The 15,630-nt window shown below is 31.5% G+C and overlaps 3 protein-coding genes across 6 annotated transcripts in view; 1 reads left to right on the top strand and 2 right to left on the bottom strand.

Annotated features, from left to right (window-relative positions):
* Positions 1 to 279: 279 nt before the first annotated feature.
* LOC113404902 (rRNA 2'-O-methyltransferase fibrillarin) lies at positions 280 to 4,971 on the bottom strand. Of its 2 annotated transcripts, none has more exons than XM_026645975.2 (8): positions 4,815 to 4,971; positions 4,189 to 4,374; positions 3,631 to 3,709; positions 2,907 to 3,009; positions 1,955 to 2,125; positions 1,398 to 1,519; positions 1,037 to 1,160; positions 280 to 749 (listed from the first exon to the last, which is right to left on the bottom strand). In XM_026645975.2, exons 1-8 carry the CDS (start codon positions 4,825 to 4,827, stop codon positions 582 to 584), a joined length of 966 nt encoding a protein of 321 aa, XP_026501760.2. In that variant the 5' UTR covers positions 4,828 to 4,971; the 3' UTR covers positions 280 to 581. The 2 variants fall into 2 exon arrangements, with proteins under 2 accessions (XP_026501760.2, XP_026501761.1); XM_026645976.2 differs by having other exon boundaries at positions 3,631 to 3,703; positions 4,342 to 4,374; positions 4,815 to 4,969.
* A 1,880-nt stretch (positions 4,972 to 6,851) lies between these two features.
* Positions 6,852 to 13,031, top strand: LOC113404880 (uncharacterized). Of its 2 annotated transcripts, none has more exons than XM_026645943.2 (4): positions 6,852 to 6,983; positions 8,438 to 8,678; positions 11,539 to 11,695; positions 12,766 to 13,031. In XM_026645943.2, the coding sequence occupies exons 2-4, from the start codon at positions 8,460 to 8,462 to the stop codon at positions 13,005 to 13,007; spliced, it is 618 nt and encodes a 205-aa protein (XP_026501728.2). In that variant the 5' UTR covers positions 6,852 to 6,983; positions 8,438 to 8,459; the 3' UTR covers positions 13,008 to 13,031. The 2 variants fall into 2 exon arrangements, with proteins under 2 accessions (XP_026501728.2, XP_064075333.1); XM_064219263.1 differs by lacking the exon at positions 6,852 to 6,983 and adding an exon at positions 7,837 to 7,948.
* Positions 13,032 to 14,632: 1,601 nt separating this feature from the next.
* The window catches only part of LOC113404893 (uncharacterized), a 38,196-nt gene continuing 37,198 nt past the window's right edge, over positions 14,633 to 15,630 (bottom strand). Inside the window, exon 6 of one of the 2 annotated variants that reach the window (XM_026645968.2) lies at positions 14,633 to 15,441. In XM_026645968.2, the coding sequence (XP_026501753.2) occupies positions 15,325 to 15,441 (117 nt within the window). In that variant the 3' untranslated portion in view covers positions 14,633 to 15,324. The remainder of the gene's footprint in view (positions 15,442 to 15,630) is intronic. The other variant, XM_026645967.2, reaches the window with a different exon arrangement.

The raw sequence follows: 15,630 nt of genomic DNA, 5'->3' as shown, positions 1-15,630 counted from the left end.
AACATGATAAAGAAATAAAAAAATCATAATTTGTTTGTTAACTTTGCTTTAAATAGAACTGAAAAATACGTCTCAGTTATCATCTCTTGTTGATGAAAATTTGTTTCAAAAACTAACGTTTTTATTTCTTCAATTTATATCAAAGGAAAAAGGACCACTGTTTCCTTCAGGAACGCCAATTTCTATGCCTGAATTTATTGTATGAGAAATATTTGATAAGGTATATAATATAAAATAATATTTTCGAACATATTATAAGTAGTAAATAATACATCAAAATTTGTAATCGCACCGTCTTTATTTATCTCTTAAAATTATAACATACATCACCTCGTATGTCCACAACTTAACCTAACTTACAACTATTTGTATTGAAACATTGGCATGTGCTAATAGAAATGTTAATAAAAATACACTTTTTATTAAAAATAGTTATAATTTTTATAAATTTCTAATAATATTTCTTTAGCAAAAATTGCCAGAATTCTTCTTGAACGATTTCATGGAATATCAAATTAAGCCAAGTAAATTTAAGATGCACTTTCATTAAAATTTTATATTACTTATATTACAAAAAAATACTACGCTTTCTTCGTCGGTGGTCTGAAAACTCCTACAACTACTGCATGGTCCCTTTCGTAGGGCTCCAAAGTTAACTGTTCCTGAGGTTTTAGTTTGTCAGCTTGTAATTTTTTAACTTCAGCTGCGAAAACAGCTTCTGGCTGTGCCGTTGAGTCTATACATGATGCCTGGAGTAAAAAAATAATTTATTAGGTCATATTTTAAATACATTTATTATTAATACGAATCTTAATCCTCAGTGAGAGAGTTCAATTTCATTCAACATGAAAAATTTAGTTATTTTGTTATCATCACAGGAAATTTGTCTAAACCAATACAACTCACATCGCCTATCACGACTGGAAACTGTTGGATTATAGTATAGCATATGATATAAATTACCAATTCCATCATATACCAGTAAAATAATATTACATAATGCAGACACAAAAAAAAGGAGTAAATATATACATACCTTAATGGATATTACGAAATGTCCTCCGTTCTTGAGAAAATGCTGTGCATTTAGACTGACAATTCTAGCTTGGTCCGGCTGAGCGACGTCCGCGAAAATTGTGTCAACCATACCTACTAGCATTCTGAAAAAAAAAAAGGGGTTTTATAGACTCTGTTGTTATATTATTAATTGCTATGAATTTCAAGTGTTTATCAGAGAGAGAGTTCAAATAATATCAACATGAAATATTTAGATATTGAATATCATCATAGTATTGCAACTTACAAAATAACAAATCAATAATTTATATATTAAATATAAATCTGTGTATTTTTTTCAAATATGCAGATTAAAAAAACCATTTTTAAAAATAACATACCTATATTTTAACGGATGTCTCGCATCTTCAATAATTGGAATAATATTTGTTCGTTTCTTGGCTACATTTATAAGATCACGTCCTGATCTGTGTGAGAACTCCACTGCGTACACGAGGCCTTCCTGGGGGTGGTACATTTGTTTCGTTAATCTTGTTTCGTGATAATGGTATTTTTTGTTGATAATAAAAATAATCAGTATAGTGGGTAGTGGATATGAAATAGTCTTCATGGTTAGGTCTGTCTACTTGTATTCATCATAAAAGTATATATTGAATATATTTGACTTCTTCGTACATAATACAATGTAAAGGCACACAAGAATAGTGTACAAAATTGGTTTATATTGTTTGATGTATTCTATACTCAATAAAAAACATAGAAAATAATTTTGAAAGTAAAGAAACTATATTTATATCCTTCATAAAGAACTGCCATAGATGTACAAACAAAATTTGTTAGCATGATAAAAAAAATAAAAATTGTAAATATAAACTAAAATTTGAGTGTAACTACAAAAAAAAAGTTGTGTAAATATATTATAATATACTATACTCACAGGTCCGACAACATCTGAGACGTGACTGACTGTTGTACCGCTGGCTGCGCCGAGATACAACACTCTTGATCCCGGTGGCATGTGAATAGCATCTACACCCCCCATGATTGCGGCAGCTAATTTTGATCTGAATGGATTCCATACTCTGTATTCCACCTTGTCTCCTTCATTCTGAGATATAATTTTATAGAATTAATATACATTCTTTAAACAGTATCAACAATTTATAAGGTTATTAATAATCAGAAGTGGGTATGTGGATATGGTCTTCACGGTTAGGTCAAGATTAGAGGGACCAAATCATCATTTTATATATTTAAAAAAAATATATATATATTGCAGACTAGTCCACTACAGTTATATATTTTTAATTATATTATTATTATCAAAAAGTCAGAAAAGAGTAACTACTGGGTTTCTTGCCTGTTCTCCTTAGTAGTTTCTACTGAGCTAAATAAAAAAAAACTAAGAACCTACTTAAATGGAGATTTTTTTGTATATAAGTCTAAAATTGTATAAGGAAATGTTTTTGAATAAGCTGTAATAAGCCAAATAGAAGTCACGTATCAAAATAATATGGTATTTTAAACTTTTTTTGTCTACAGTAAAAACAAATAATAATATTTTCCCTGATAAATATAAGTATATGAAAAAATTAATTTAATAACTTTTAACGAAGCGTTAATAGCGCAGTGGCTTACGGGCCGCCTAACGATGTAAAGTAGCAGAATCGATCCTAGTCCTGTTGGTCTGTTATCGTACCGCACTCCTAACACAAGTGATAAGCTTCAAAACGGAGGGGTAAATACGAATATTAGTAATTTCTTATTTAATTTGGGAATTGCCAATATTCTTTAAAAAAAAAAAAGACAACTGGAATGGACTAAAATATGCAACATATATATATTATTTAAAGATCAAATAAATATGAATAATATTACATAATACAAACCTCAACTGATATCCTCTTTTCTCCGTAAACTTCTGAACCGGGAACTAAATTCTTCGTAACCAACGCATCTTCCTTTCCTCTCGCGATAAACACTCCTGGATGTCTTAAAAGAATTAACTTTTTAAATATTGAACCAATATATATTGTATCGATTATTCGAAGGATTATAATCAGAAACATAATTTAGCTTCAAGCATTCGCATTCAGAAGAACGAAAGTTATGTTTGACACATCATTTAGGTAGAAATGTATAAATATTGCGGCCTCATTCAACCTGACATAGAATTCTCCAGAATCAAATGATACTTTATTCAAGTAGATTTCATATTCATATTAAATCTCAACCTATTCATTCAGAATTTAGAATTTACCGAGAAGAACTATAACAATATATAGACTAACTGTTTTATACCAGTAGTGGAAAGACCATGTGACCTCATGGTATTAATTTGGATCGGCACCATTAGAGCAACTATTCCGAGCAGAGGAAGAACATTTACAAACTATTGCTTTATTTTGTTTAGTTTTGTGATGGTAACCATTTAACGTTGTATAGTAACTAATTGTCAGCATGAAACCAGCAACTATTTAACTTGTTTAAACCAAGAACTTAAGGATTAATGAGACAGTCAGCACTACTACTAAGGTAAAAAACACTACCTTCATGGATACTTTAAAATGACTTAGGACTGCAAAAAATAATAATAATTATTGTAAGCTTTACCTGTGAGGTTCGATGATAACTTGCTTTCCTCCCTTAAAACCACCTCGGCCACCTCTCGGAGCTCCACCTCGTCCTCGGCCTGAGAAAACCAGTATATTAATAACAAGCTCACAGAAACATAATGATGAATTGTCTGTTTATTGATATCAGTAGTGGGTATGTGGTATCATAGTCTTCATGAATAGGTCTAGATTAGAGGGACCATTCTCTCATCATTTAATTAAACCTTAAACTAGTTAAAACACAGAAAGAGCTAATTTAATACATATTATAAATCAATTTTGTACATTATTTAAATATATTTTTTTTACACACGATTGTGTAAAGCGTTAAACATAAGTTCAACAGACAACATTTAGAATCATTTTAAATTGTTTAAGTTTAGTAGAACATAGAATACGTGTTTAATAAACTTCGAAAATATTGATATAAATCGTTTAAATTGACTAAATTAAAGGTAACTTTGTAGTAAAAAAATACTTTTATCTTAATGATTTATATGTAATATTAATCAATTCTTGAATTCGGATTAAATTGACATTTTAATGAATAACATACCTCCACCGCCTCGTCCACCGAAGCCCCGGCCTCCACCTCCGCCTCGCTTCTCAAACTTTCCTCCACCTCCACCGCCGAAACCACCTCGGCCACCACCGAAGCCCCCTCGACCGCCGCCGCCGCCGCCTCCTCCGCGACCGCCTCGAAATCCACCACGGCCTCCGCCGCCACGCGGACTACTAAAATCTGTTTGCAGAAAAACAAAGTTTAAAATAACAAAGACTAACAAAATACCACGTGGGATTTTTATAAGTATTATTTAAAAGACGAAAGTATAGTAGGGGGTATTTCACAGCATGGGGTTTTTACCAAATGGAAAACATGTGGAGTGCCTCAAATCTATAACAAATTATCAATTAATATTTAAATAAATATTAGTTGTTGTATTTATGCGACGCTACAAACTAAAATTCCACATGTCATATTCAAACTTAACCTTAAACACGGTCGTATAAAAAAGATATTTTTTCGATAAATATTAATAAATTATTATGATTATACCTTACTAAAAGCATTAAATTGAAATTATCTTGAATGAATTACTAGTATAAAACATAATAATCGACAAAAACCACGCGGTAACCACGCGTGTGAATCGTCAAAAAACAAAATTTATTTTTACTCACCTGGTTTACCCATTTGTTAAATTAGATAGTTTAATGTATCTAATTAAAACAGAAACACTTATTCTTTAACGAATTATAAAAATATACTCTTTAGATTTCATAAGCGGGCGGAGCTCATAGCGCCCGCGCCGTCTTACCACCGCCGGAAATGATGCCATTTTGTGATGTTATGAATTGCCAGTTGCATGTACATGAAAGAAAAAAAAAATGATAAAAAGTTACCACTTGAAAAAAATAAGTTATTTTAAAGTACTCTTATCTAAATTATATTCGATTATTAACTGAATATAATCATAATTTACTATATTATGAAAGTTTTCTCTGATATGTTTTGAGCACATATTCTGATATAATATAACCTGCAAAAATAATAATGAATGTAATAGTTAGAGAATTATTTAAGCATTCATTAAATGAAAAATGGTTTTGATTAGTAAAAAAAACCTAACATTAATATGATTATGATTCTTTTATTTATTTTTAAGATTTATTTTAAATACATTACACAACACTTATTCCAAATTTTAATCGTGTAACATGTATGCCTATATAGTACGAGTTTCAATACTTCTTGCGTTAAGAAGGTAACTTTTGCTCGAAAACGTTTATGAAGTATTTACTAAGTGTCGAAAACCGAGCGTTCTTTCAACTTCAAAGTCGATGAAGTAAGTCATAAAAAGTCGTCGTACCGATTTTACTCTTTTTTTATGACATATGTTGGCAGACGAGCATATGGGCCACCTGATGGTAAGTGGTCACCATCACCATAGACAATGGCGCTGTAAGAAATATGAACTATTCCTTACATCGCTATCTGTGTTTTCGCTTTGGGTGCTCATAGGATATGTATGTATGTATGGAAGAAAACCGAAAACCGTAAAATACAATAGTTAACTTGTACGTGATAATCACTAGATTAGTATAAATATTTTAGAATAGAAAAGACTCCTACGCCAGATAAAATGTCATTTTTTCAAACTTTAAAAACATTTTATTGCACACACCAAAAAAAAAACAAGTTCAACAATCTGCTTTATTAAATCAGGTATTCATCAATAATATTAACTTAATCAATAAATAAAAATAAAAGGTTTTATCATTTACTTTAGAAGAGCATCTCTATAGTCGGAATATTAAGTTGGGAGAAACACCAAGGAGTATCGATACTTATAAAAATAATAATAATAAAAAACTAAATGTGTGTCTCGGGACGCCCGACAGACTTGATAACTTAAAGTAATCTAAGTTGAACTATTTAATATTGAAATTGAATAACCTGAGAAAAGCTTAGGTTATTACCTTAATTTTATGTATAATATTAATAAAATCTTTTATTAGTTATAAAATATATTATTTTCTTAATTAAAATTCTTAAATATGTACATTAGAATTTTGTGTATCTACATTATTATTATTGCCTGCCTACCGCTGCTGTATGCTTAAGAGAAAGGGGAGACAGACAGATTGGCGCCGTAACGCATTACGTAACGCAGTGGTTTACCCTCCCATAAGAAGTTATCACTTCAAAAATTATAAATAATATTCTGAGAGAAAATTTAAATGGAACGAAATGGGAAGTATGCTTCCAAACAAAACAGTTTTTCAAGTTTTTTGAAGTCGATTTAAAGGGGGATTAAGCTTACCGATTATATAAAAATTTAATATTTAACGGAAGCGATAGTCGCGGTCACCCGATTATCAGAAAAAGGATAAAATTGACATTATTAACTACTGTTAAATGGGTAACGGCTAATAAATAAAATTAAAATAATGAAATTTAATCTAATACATCATACACTACATAACAAATAAAAGAATGCTAAGTACCGTGTACGTAAAAAAATGGACTTCCTCAACCAAATACTTATCTTTTAATATATTCAACTTAATTTTGATTTAAGTAGGTGATGATAAGGATTTCAATTATTATTATTACTATAACAGCGATAAATATACTGGAAGAGATACCGCTATCTTTATTTTATAAATCATCCCAACAAGCTGACATCACTAGTGTATAAGTTAAAGACGTAAACATACTTCAGGTTGTTTATCAATACTATTATAATTGCTAAAGTAACTCTGTCTGTTTTGCTTTCACGGCTAAACGAACTAATGTTGATGAATTTTGGTACGAAACAAGCTCGAACGGACAAGGACGGATATAAGGTACGTTTTTTTACCATTTATGGGGGTAAATTTGTAGATGTGTGGTTGTATGCAAGTTCTTGAAGGATTTTCGTCACAAACTGAATTAAACGCGGGCGGTGCCGCGGATTCATTTGGTGCTTTATACAACTTAAAGTGATGGCGATGAAGAGGTCATTGTTTAGAAAAGGTTTTACTTTCAATAAACATTGTATGACGTTACACCACTTGTATTTTAACTAAATGTATGTAGGTTTGAATAGTTACCAATCTTAAACTACTATAAGACATAGGAAATATCCAAAATGTAACTACTGTTTAATCGATTGATGTAAATGTCAAGATTAGCTGTAATATTTCGATTGCATGTGTTTACCCGGAAAAAAGTAGTATTTTTTTTTGTCATTGGTAGGTGGACGGGCAAACAGGCTTGGTAAGTGGTCACAACTGTCCGTAGACATTAGTGCCGTAAAAAATAATAGCAATTCCTTACATCGCCAATTTGCCGCCAACCTTGGAAACTGATATGCTATGTCTCTTGTTCTTGTAATTAATTTGAGTAGTGAGCCAAATTAATTACAAGAAGGGTGCACCCATCATATCGGAATATATCAATACCAATGGAAGTAGGAAAAAAGATAAACAAACCTTAGATTTACGTATTTCATGCGATTTGCTAATAACTCAGCGATAATGTGCACTACTTAGAGTTTATGATTAATATATCTTTATTTATAACACAACACTATTACAGTTAACTACATATTTCCACTTCAATTTTACTTCAAAAATTCCAATAACAGTTTCGTATATTATCACTGATTATTACTGATAAGAAATACCTACAAATATAAAAGCCGGTGTCCTCAATATTGGGCTAGTTTTGATTCATTGAAAGTAACAAGTTGGCTATTTGGTTCAAAATTGTATTGAAAAAGTTGTGTCCGAAGCTTCAACGAAAAACATTTTAAACGATTGTTATTACAGTAATATATTTTAATTATCTTAACCAGAAGTATCAGCTGTTGTTTCAAAAGGGACAATTCTATTTAAATAAGTTTTTTTTTTTTCATGATTCATTAAGCATTTGCTTTAGGTACGCAAAGATGTAAGAAAAAGAAATCTCAAAATTGCAACCGCTACAAATAGTTTTTTTGGTTGTATATATTTTTAATATATATTTCTTATAGTCTGGGCTCTGGTATTTCTTCACTAAGCGTTACCCGAAATTACCAGCTAAGACGGGGCTGGTATTTAATTTTAATATTATTTTTTCATATTTCATGTTGGGTCGGGGTTTTATTTTATACTGAAACTTCTCATATATGTTCAAATAACCTCAGTTATATAATCATTAAAATATGTATGTTTCTAAAATACATCTAGGTACCTTTAAAAATAAGCACATACATTGAATATCATCTATATCTAATCTTCTATTTTTATCCATTAAAATATTTCAATCTTTGTTTCAGAATTTAAACAAGAATTGATAAAATGGATATTCTAAATGTAATTCCCATTTTTGAAATTTCTAAAATAACGTTAGACAAATTTAATTGGCTCAACGAGCCAGCCAAGTGGAGCCTGAAGGACAACGAACTGCATTTGACGACAGACATGAAAACAGACTTCTGGCAAAGTACTTGGTACAATTTCACTGTGAATAGTGGACATGTTTACGGAGTCGGCATTTCTGAGGATTTTACCTTGGAGGTCGGTGTTAACTTAAGTTAGTCGTAAAAATATAATGACTACGGCCCCAGTTAAGGCGTGGCGCCGGTAAAAATATTGCTGAATGCGAAACAAATATGGGTAAATATGCGCTAATCCAATGGAAGTAGGAAAAAAGATAAACAAACCTTAGATTTAAGTATTTCATGCGATTTTCTAAAAACACAGCTATATTGTGAACTACTAAGAGTTTATGATTAATATATCTTTATTTATAATACGACACTATAACACTTCAATAGTTATTTCCACTTTAATGTTACTATAATTCCGGTAACAGTTTTGTCGACGTTCAAAATGCTGTTTTTTCGCAAATCCATAGTGAATTTCATAGATAAATCAAGCTCGCGACCAATGATATCGCGGCAATTCGCTGTCAAAACTCAAACTCAAACTCAAATTCCTTTATTCAACATAGAAGCATTATACTTACTTATTGATGGTCAAAATAAACACTACCACCGGTTCGGAAAAAGGAACACCCTGACCTGAGAAGAACCGGCGAAAGAAACTCAGCGGGTCTTTTTTTTTTTCAGCCAGGAGGCGATCGTTTCATTCCCAAGGTGTGCTGTCAAACTACCTTTCGCACACAAACGTTCCTTAACAATTTTTTTAAATTTGGTAACAGAAGCATTTTGAACGCTTTCTGGGATCCTGTTGTAGAAGCGTATACATTGCCCCACAAAAGAGTTACTGACTCTATGCAGTCGAGTAACAGGAGTAACAAGATTGTGTTTGTTCCTTGTACCAATGTTATGAGAATCACATTTTGTCATAAAAACATTATTATTTTTCCGTACATACAAAACATTACAGAATATATATTGAGAAGCAACAGTTAATATCTTAATTTCTTTAAATTTGTACCTTAATGATTCCTTGGCTCTGATCTATCCTAGGTTATAGATTGCGCGAATAGCCCTCTTCTGCAGAACAAATATAGTATGGATAGCGGCTGCGTTACCCCAAAGCATAATACCGTAGGACATTATACTGTGAAAGTAACTGAAATAAACTAGGCGAGCCGTATCAACATCGGTAAATAATCAAATTTTTTTGACCGCAAATGCCGCAGAACCAAGTCTACCCGCCAATCCGTCTATATGGGGGAGCCATTGTAACTTGGCATCAAGAGTAAGGCCAAGAAATTCAATTGTTTCAACTGGATCCATCGATTCCCCATTGATAAGTACATCGGGTTTTACATTTTGCCCGTTTGGTATGCTAAATTTTACAATTTTAGTTTTTTTATTATTCAGCCTAAGATTATTTACGCTAAACCAGTGTACTATATCAGACATAGCATTGTTTACATCGTCATACTGTACCTGTTTCCTATTAATTTTAAAAACCAAAGAGATATCATCAGCAAACAATACTATATCATGTTTGTTCCCAACAAGAAAGGGCAAGTCATTTATGTATATGAGGAATAGAAAAGGCCCAAGAATTGATCCTTGTGGGACCCCCATACCAACTGAGACCCCAGGAGACCTTGTCCCTTTTACGTCAACCTTCTGAATTCTATTGTTAAGATAAGAAGTCAGAAGGTCGAGGGCACATTCTCTAATTCCATAGTGATATAGTTTCCTGACCAGAGTTTCATGTTGAACACAATCAAAGGCTTTGGATAAGTCGCAGAAAATCCGTAAGGCATCCTGCGACCTCTCCCAGGCTTCATAAATATTTCTTATAAGTTCGATACCTGCGTCGGTAGTCGAGCGACCCCTCGTAAATCCAAATTGTTTTCTATGAAGCAGATTGTGTCTATTGAAATATGCTAATAATTGATTTAGAATATTTGTTTCAAATATTTTGCTGAGGGTTGGTAGTATTGAGATTGGCCTATAGTTGTTAGGATCTGAAGAGCTACCAGATTTAAATATTGGAATGACTTTACTATGTTTCATCAGGTCAGGAAATACACCACGTTGAACACAATCATTGAATATTATTGCAAGATAAGGTGCAATCACATCAATAATTGAATTAATCACCTTTGCAGAAATACCCCATAGATCAGCAGTTTTCTTAATGTCTAATGACTTAAATGTGCAAATTATGTCATTGGTGTTTACAGGGGTTAAATTAAATTTTGATTTGCATTCTCGTACATTTTCTTTCATCAATGATTCGGCAACTGCTGGAGAAGAAATAAGTAACTTAGTTGTAGAAACCGGTATGTCAGCAAAAAATTGTTCAAAAACTGAAGCAACTTCCCGTTCACTATTTATGACTTTATTATTATTATTTAAGTCTTTTATTATTATACTGCTCAATAGAAGCAGTTAAATGTTGTTTATTTGGCTTTTCTCTTCTTATGGTTGGAATAGAGTATACAATGGTATTGTTAATTAACTGTGCTTATTATATTTATGGTTAGTGACGATAATTGCATTAAAATTAAAAAATCTCTTTTGAAATCGGAACGATTATTTTTGGCGGGTATTCATGTAAAATTTTGGTGATGTCCAGCCATTGTATATATTTTATGTAATATAATATCATACAGAGGGATTTTGATTAGGAATATCCTCATTGATATTCACCAATTCAATTGCGCGGGAGATATTATAATACTCAGATTCATTTCATTTTTATATGGAACGGAAGTTCGTATGATCGTATGATCGTATAACGTAATATGCTTTTCGAGGCTAGAGAATGTTAACGCTATTAACCTCTAAACTTCGGACTGCGATTGAGATTTAATTCTATAAAAAGTTTTTTTGCCCTGACTTAAGGTTTGAATCTAGAATCTCTTGATTTATAACCTAGATCAACCAGGGAGTATTGTACAAAAATTGGTATAAGTTTTTTTTAATTATCCTTGTGATTTAAGGTATGCGTTGAAGCAGATTTCCACACGCTCTACGATCAGGCCGGTTTGATGATATACTTGGATGAAAAACATTGGCTTAAAGCGGGAATTGAATACAACGACGGCCAACCTATGATAGGCAGTGTACTCACTAATGGAGTTTCCGATTGGGCGACGGGTATGTATGACATTGTTAGGAATACGTCTTACTACAGTCTATTCCAGTAGAAGAAGGAATAAAGATAAACAAACCTCGGCAACCAAACAAAGCTCGGCTATATTGTGCACTACTAACAGTTCTTGATTAATATATTATTTATAATACAACACTATTTCACTGAACTACTTATATTCCATTTTAATTATACTTCCAAAGTTCCTATTATAATTTCATCGATTTTCAAAGCGCCTTTTTTATCATAATGAATATCATAGATTATTCAAGCTCTCGACCTGTTGTTGCTTCAATTCGAACAAATTCTTGTGCTTGGAATAGACTATAGCTGAGGAGTAATTATCTTAAATATCATTGATTAGTATGTATCTATATTATTGTGTCAGAAGGCTATGTGAAAGTAGCGTCTGTACCGGATAGCCGAATAGTATTTATTATGTATATAATGTTTTAGGAGATTAATAAGACAACAGGCTAATAATGATAAAAATACAGACATGTACTATATTATGTCTAGATGAACTCTCGATTTTCTCATACCCATAGAATAAGACTCGAGTGTAATCCAAACTCCGAGATAATGGTAATTTTCTTGTAGATATTATGTGTTCACATATTGTTTTGTACGATTAAGTTAGCCTCGATTTATTAGCCTCCTCTCTATGTTTTCCTTCACCGCCGAGCACGAGACGAATTATAAACACAAATTAAGCACATGAAAATTCAGTGGTGCTTGCCTTGGTTTGAACCCGCAATCATCGGTTTAGATGCACGCGTTCTAACCACTGGGCATCTCTAGCAAGAGTCGAATGTATTTTGTCACGTGTGTATTCCACCAACCCGCAATGGAGCAGCCTGGTGGAATATGCTCCATACCTTATCCCCAAAAGGGAGAGGAGGCCTTAGCCCAGCAGTGGAAATTTACAGGCTGCTAATGTAATGTAATGTAAGTTATGAGCACTTGTGAGAAAATTAATATTATCAACGAACAATTGGCGGCGCAATTAAGTCCTGTCCAGTATTGTAATACATAAAAAATAAACCCCATTACTAATCATAAAAAATATTTGCAGGAGTATTCAATGGGAATCCGAGGAAATTCTGGCTGAGACTATCGAAAGTCGGCAACGTTGTTTGTGTCAAATACTCCACAGATAATAAAACGTGGCTTTTATTAAGATTATCAGCGTTCCCTGTGTCCGAGAAGTATTTCGTGGGTCCAATGAGCTGCACTCCGCAACGAGAGGGCTTGACTGTTAAATTCAGTGGTCTGACCTTATCTAAGCCCGCTAAAGATATTTTACGTTCAAATTAAAAGACAATAAATACTTTTGCATAATATAGATTTATTTGAGATTCCGTATCATAATGTTAACACATTGGGAAGCTTAGCTCGCGTTTTAGGGGGTTGGTTGTCACGTGTTAGGCAAAAAAAAGAGTCCTATGTCCTTCCTTGAAGTTCAAGTTTGCTTCATATCAAATTTGATCAAATTCGGTTCATTGGTTTGGTAGTGAAAGAGCGACAGACAGACAGACAGAGTTACTTTCATATTTATAATATTAGTATAGAAATAAAGGGGAAATAAGGATAGTAGTCTATTTCAATATTAAACCGGGCAGCGAGCATTTGCCAGTCTATTTCTTTTAAATAAAAATAAAATCTCAACAAAATTTATTGAGCAGTTGTATTAATAATTAGTAATTGAAACAATGCGATGGTTCAATGTTTTTTTGTATTTTAACTGCTTAGTGTAGTTTCGATTAGATTATTATGCGGTAAAAAAATAATATAATTGAATTCCAAGTGGTGTAATTAAAAACAAAACTTTATTTTAATTGGTTTTATTGTTCATATTTTGTACAAATTCCATTGAAATAAGACAAACTTGGACTTCGATTTGAATAAACTCGACATGCGATTTGAGAAAATTATTCAATTAACATACCATTTATGATTTAATTGACCAAAATAAATATTAAATATACACGTGCGAGTTTATTGGTATAACCACCTAACCTGCGCGGAGAAGCCCCAGAGTGACGTCTGTCGCTACACATTTATTGATACGTAAACTCGAGAACTTCCGAGTTCGAAAATAGTCCACAGTTGGGCAAAGACTTTATCGGATTCAGGTTAAACATATTCGATACTCAATAGCTTGATTTTATTTTAAAGATGTGCCAAAGAAAACTAAAATACTTATAGACGAAAACGATCAAAGTATTTGTGAAAACAACAATGAACAAACGAAAAAAAAAAAAAATTGTTTATGTGGCTATAAACAACAATTATCGATAGTAAATATTACTGTGCATCGCATCACTAAAAAGATATCGATATAACTTCGCATCAATAACGTCTTTTAAAACTACTAATAAACTCGCGCGCGTCTTACACCTGAATCTGTTTAGTTAACTAAATTACTCACTAATAATAACTAATAACTAAAAATGCTTCAAATTTGTTTCTTAATTATCATAACATACATAATTTACATAAAATCAATTATATATATATATTTATATACATGTATAAATGATAACTTTTAAAAAAATAAATTACCAAAATGATTTGATAATTCAATGTATAATTATATATAAAGACTAGTAAATATATACATATTTTTTATAGAGTTGCCATAGCTAAATATTATTTGGCAAATGTAAAAATATAAATTAAGAAAATTATAAAAGTTTTTATTTTCTTAATATAGACTACCTGTACAGATAACCCCCACTCACCATTCTCTACAACGAAACATCAAAAATGGAATTGATAATCTTTTTGATGTCAATAATACCCAGACAACTGTTTGATTTGAAAACCATAGTAGCATATATCATTTATAATACAAGTCTGCTTCGCTGGGCAATTAATAAGGACCCTTTTTTTATTTAATGCCCAGCGATGTAAGAATGTACGGAATAAAAAAAAGCCTATAAACATCAATAACGATTCTTGCCTTGATATTCACGTGATTGACACACACATAAATAAAAATATATTTTATATATTATAACCGGTATATAACGACTTTACTTAAGGTATCAATAAACAACTAACTATATACAGTATTTTATTGTAAATATTATTTATCGTAATGCACAGTACTTATTTAGATATACATATACAGTAATTCTATTATATACAATTTTTTAAACACAATAATCTAGTGTTGCCATATTAATAAAATAAAAGACAAAAATCTAACTACTAAAAACCTTATTCTAAACTAAATATCACATTTTCATTTCTACAACCAAACAATATTTGATATATAGATAATAAAATTACGAATGACCAATCAGGGAACGGAATTCGAAAATAGAATTTGAAAAATGTTATCTTTTATATGGAGTATTTATAATACTGTCAAATAAGATAGCAACTTCAAACCCTACTACGATCTTATAACTAAACATCTTTGACATTTATGAGCAAGGAAATAATTTATAAAAATGTTATGATTTTATAACTTCTTAAGCTTTAAATCATAATAAACAAAATAATTAAAAATCAAATTTGCTTTTTTTTTTTAAATGGAGCAAATAAAGGATGAATATATTCGGATTAATCTTATATTACTAATGTTGAAATATCTCAATTTTCGTTTAATCGAATTTGGACCTTTTCACATTGTACTTAAAGCTGTCGTTGGACTGTTATCGAGTGGTTCCGTCTTGATGGAAACTTGCATGGATTGCGGTGACGTCACAGGTGCAATTTTCGAACGTTCCAGATTGTACATCTAAAAGAAAGAAATACTTAATGTTTTGTTATATTTAGATAAGTACAGTTTTGTGTACCCGGTTTGTTATCGATGTCATAAATACGAGTTTAACTTGAAGACTATTAAAAGTAAAAATGGTAAAATAAATAAATTGTATCGCCTGAAGCTAAAAGAGCCCAAATATTTTAGAGAAAAAGGTGAATCACA

The sequence above is a fragment of the Vanessa tameamea genome, chromosome 27, assembly GCF_037043105.1.
Source record: "Vanessa tameamea isolate UH-Manoa-2023 chromosome 27, ilVanTame1 primary haplotype, whole genome shotgun sequence".
Classification (NCBI taxonomy): domain Eukaryota; kingdom Metazoa; phylum Arthropoda; class Insecta; order Lepidoptera; family Nymphalidae; genus Vanessa; species Vanessa tameamea.
This window is presented reverse-complemented; position numbering and strand designations above follow the sequence as displayed.

Excerpts from the sequence above, each read along its gene's own strand:
- LOC113404880 (XM_026645943.2), top strand. The coding sequence starts at position 8,460 with ATGGATATTCTAAATGTAATTCCCATTTTTGAAATTTCTAAAATAACG. Across the intron at positions 8,679-11,538 it reads CTGAGGATTTTACCTTGGAG|GTATGCGTTGAAGCAGATTT; the intron begins GTCGGTGTTAAC and ends TTGTGATTTAAG. Across the intron at positions 11,696-12,765 it reads AGTTTCCGATTGGGCGACGG|GAGTATTCAATGGGAATCCG; the intron begins GTATGTATGACA and ends AAATATTTGCAG.
- LOC113404902 (XM_026645975.2), bottom strand. Across the intron at positions 1,520-1,954 it reads TCTCAGATGTTGTCGGACCT|GAAGGCCTCGTGTACGCAGT; the intron begins GTGAGTATAGTA and ends TACCACCCCCAG. Across the intron at positions 750-1,036 it reads ATTTCGTAATATCCATTAAG|GCATCATGTATAGACTCAAC; the intron begins GTATGTATATAT and ends TTTTTACTCCAG.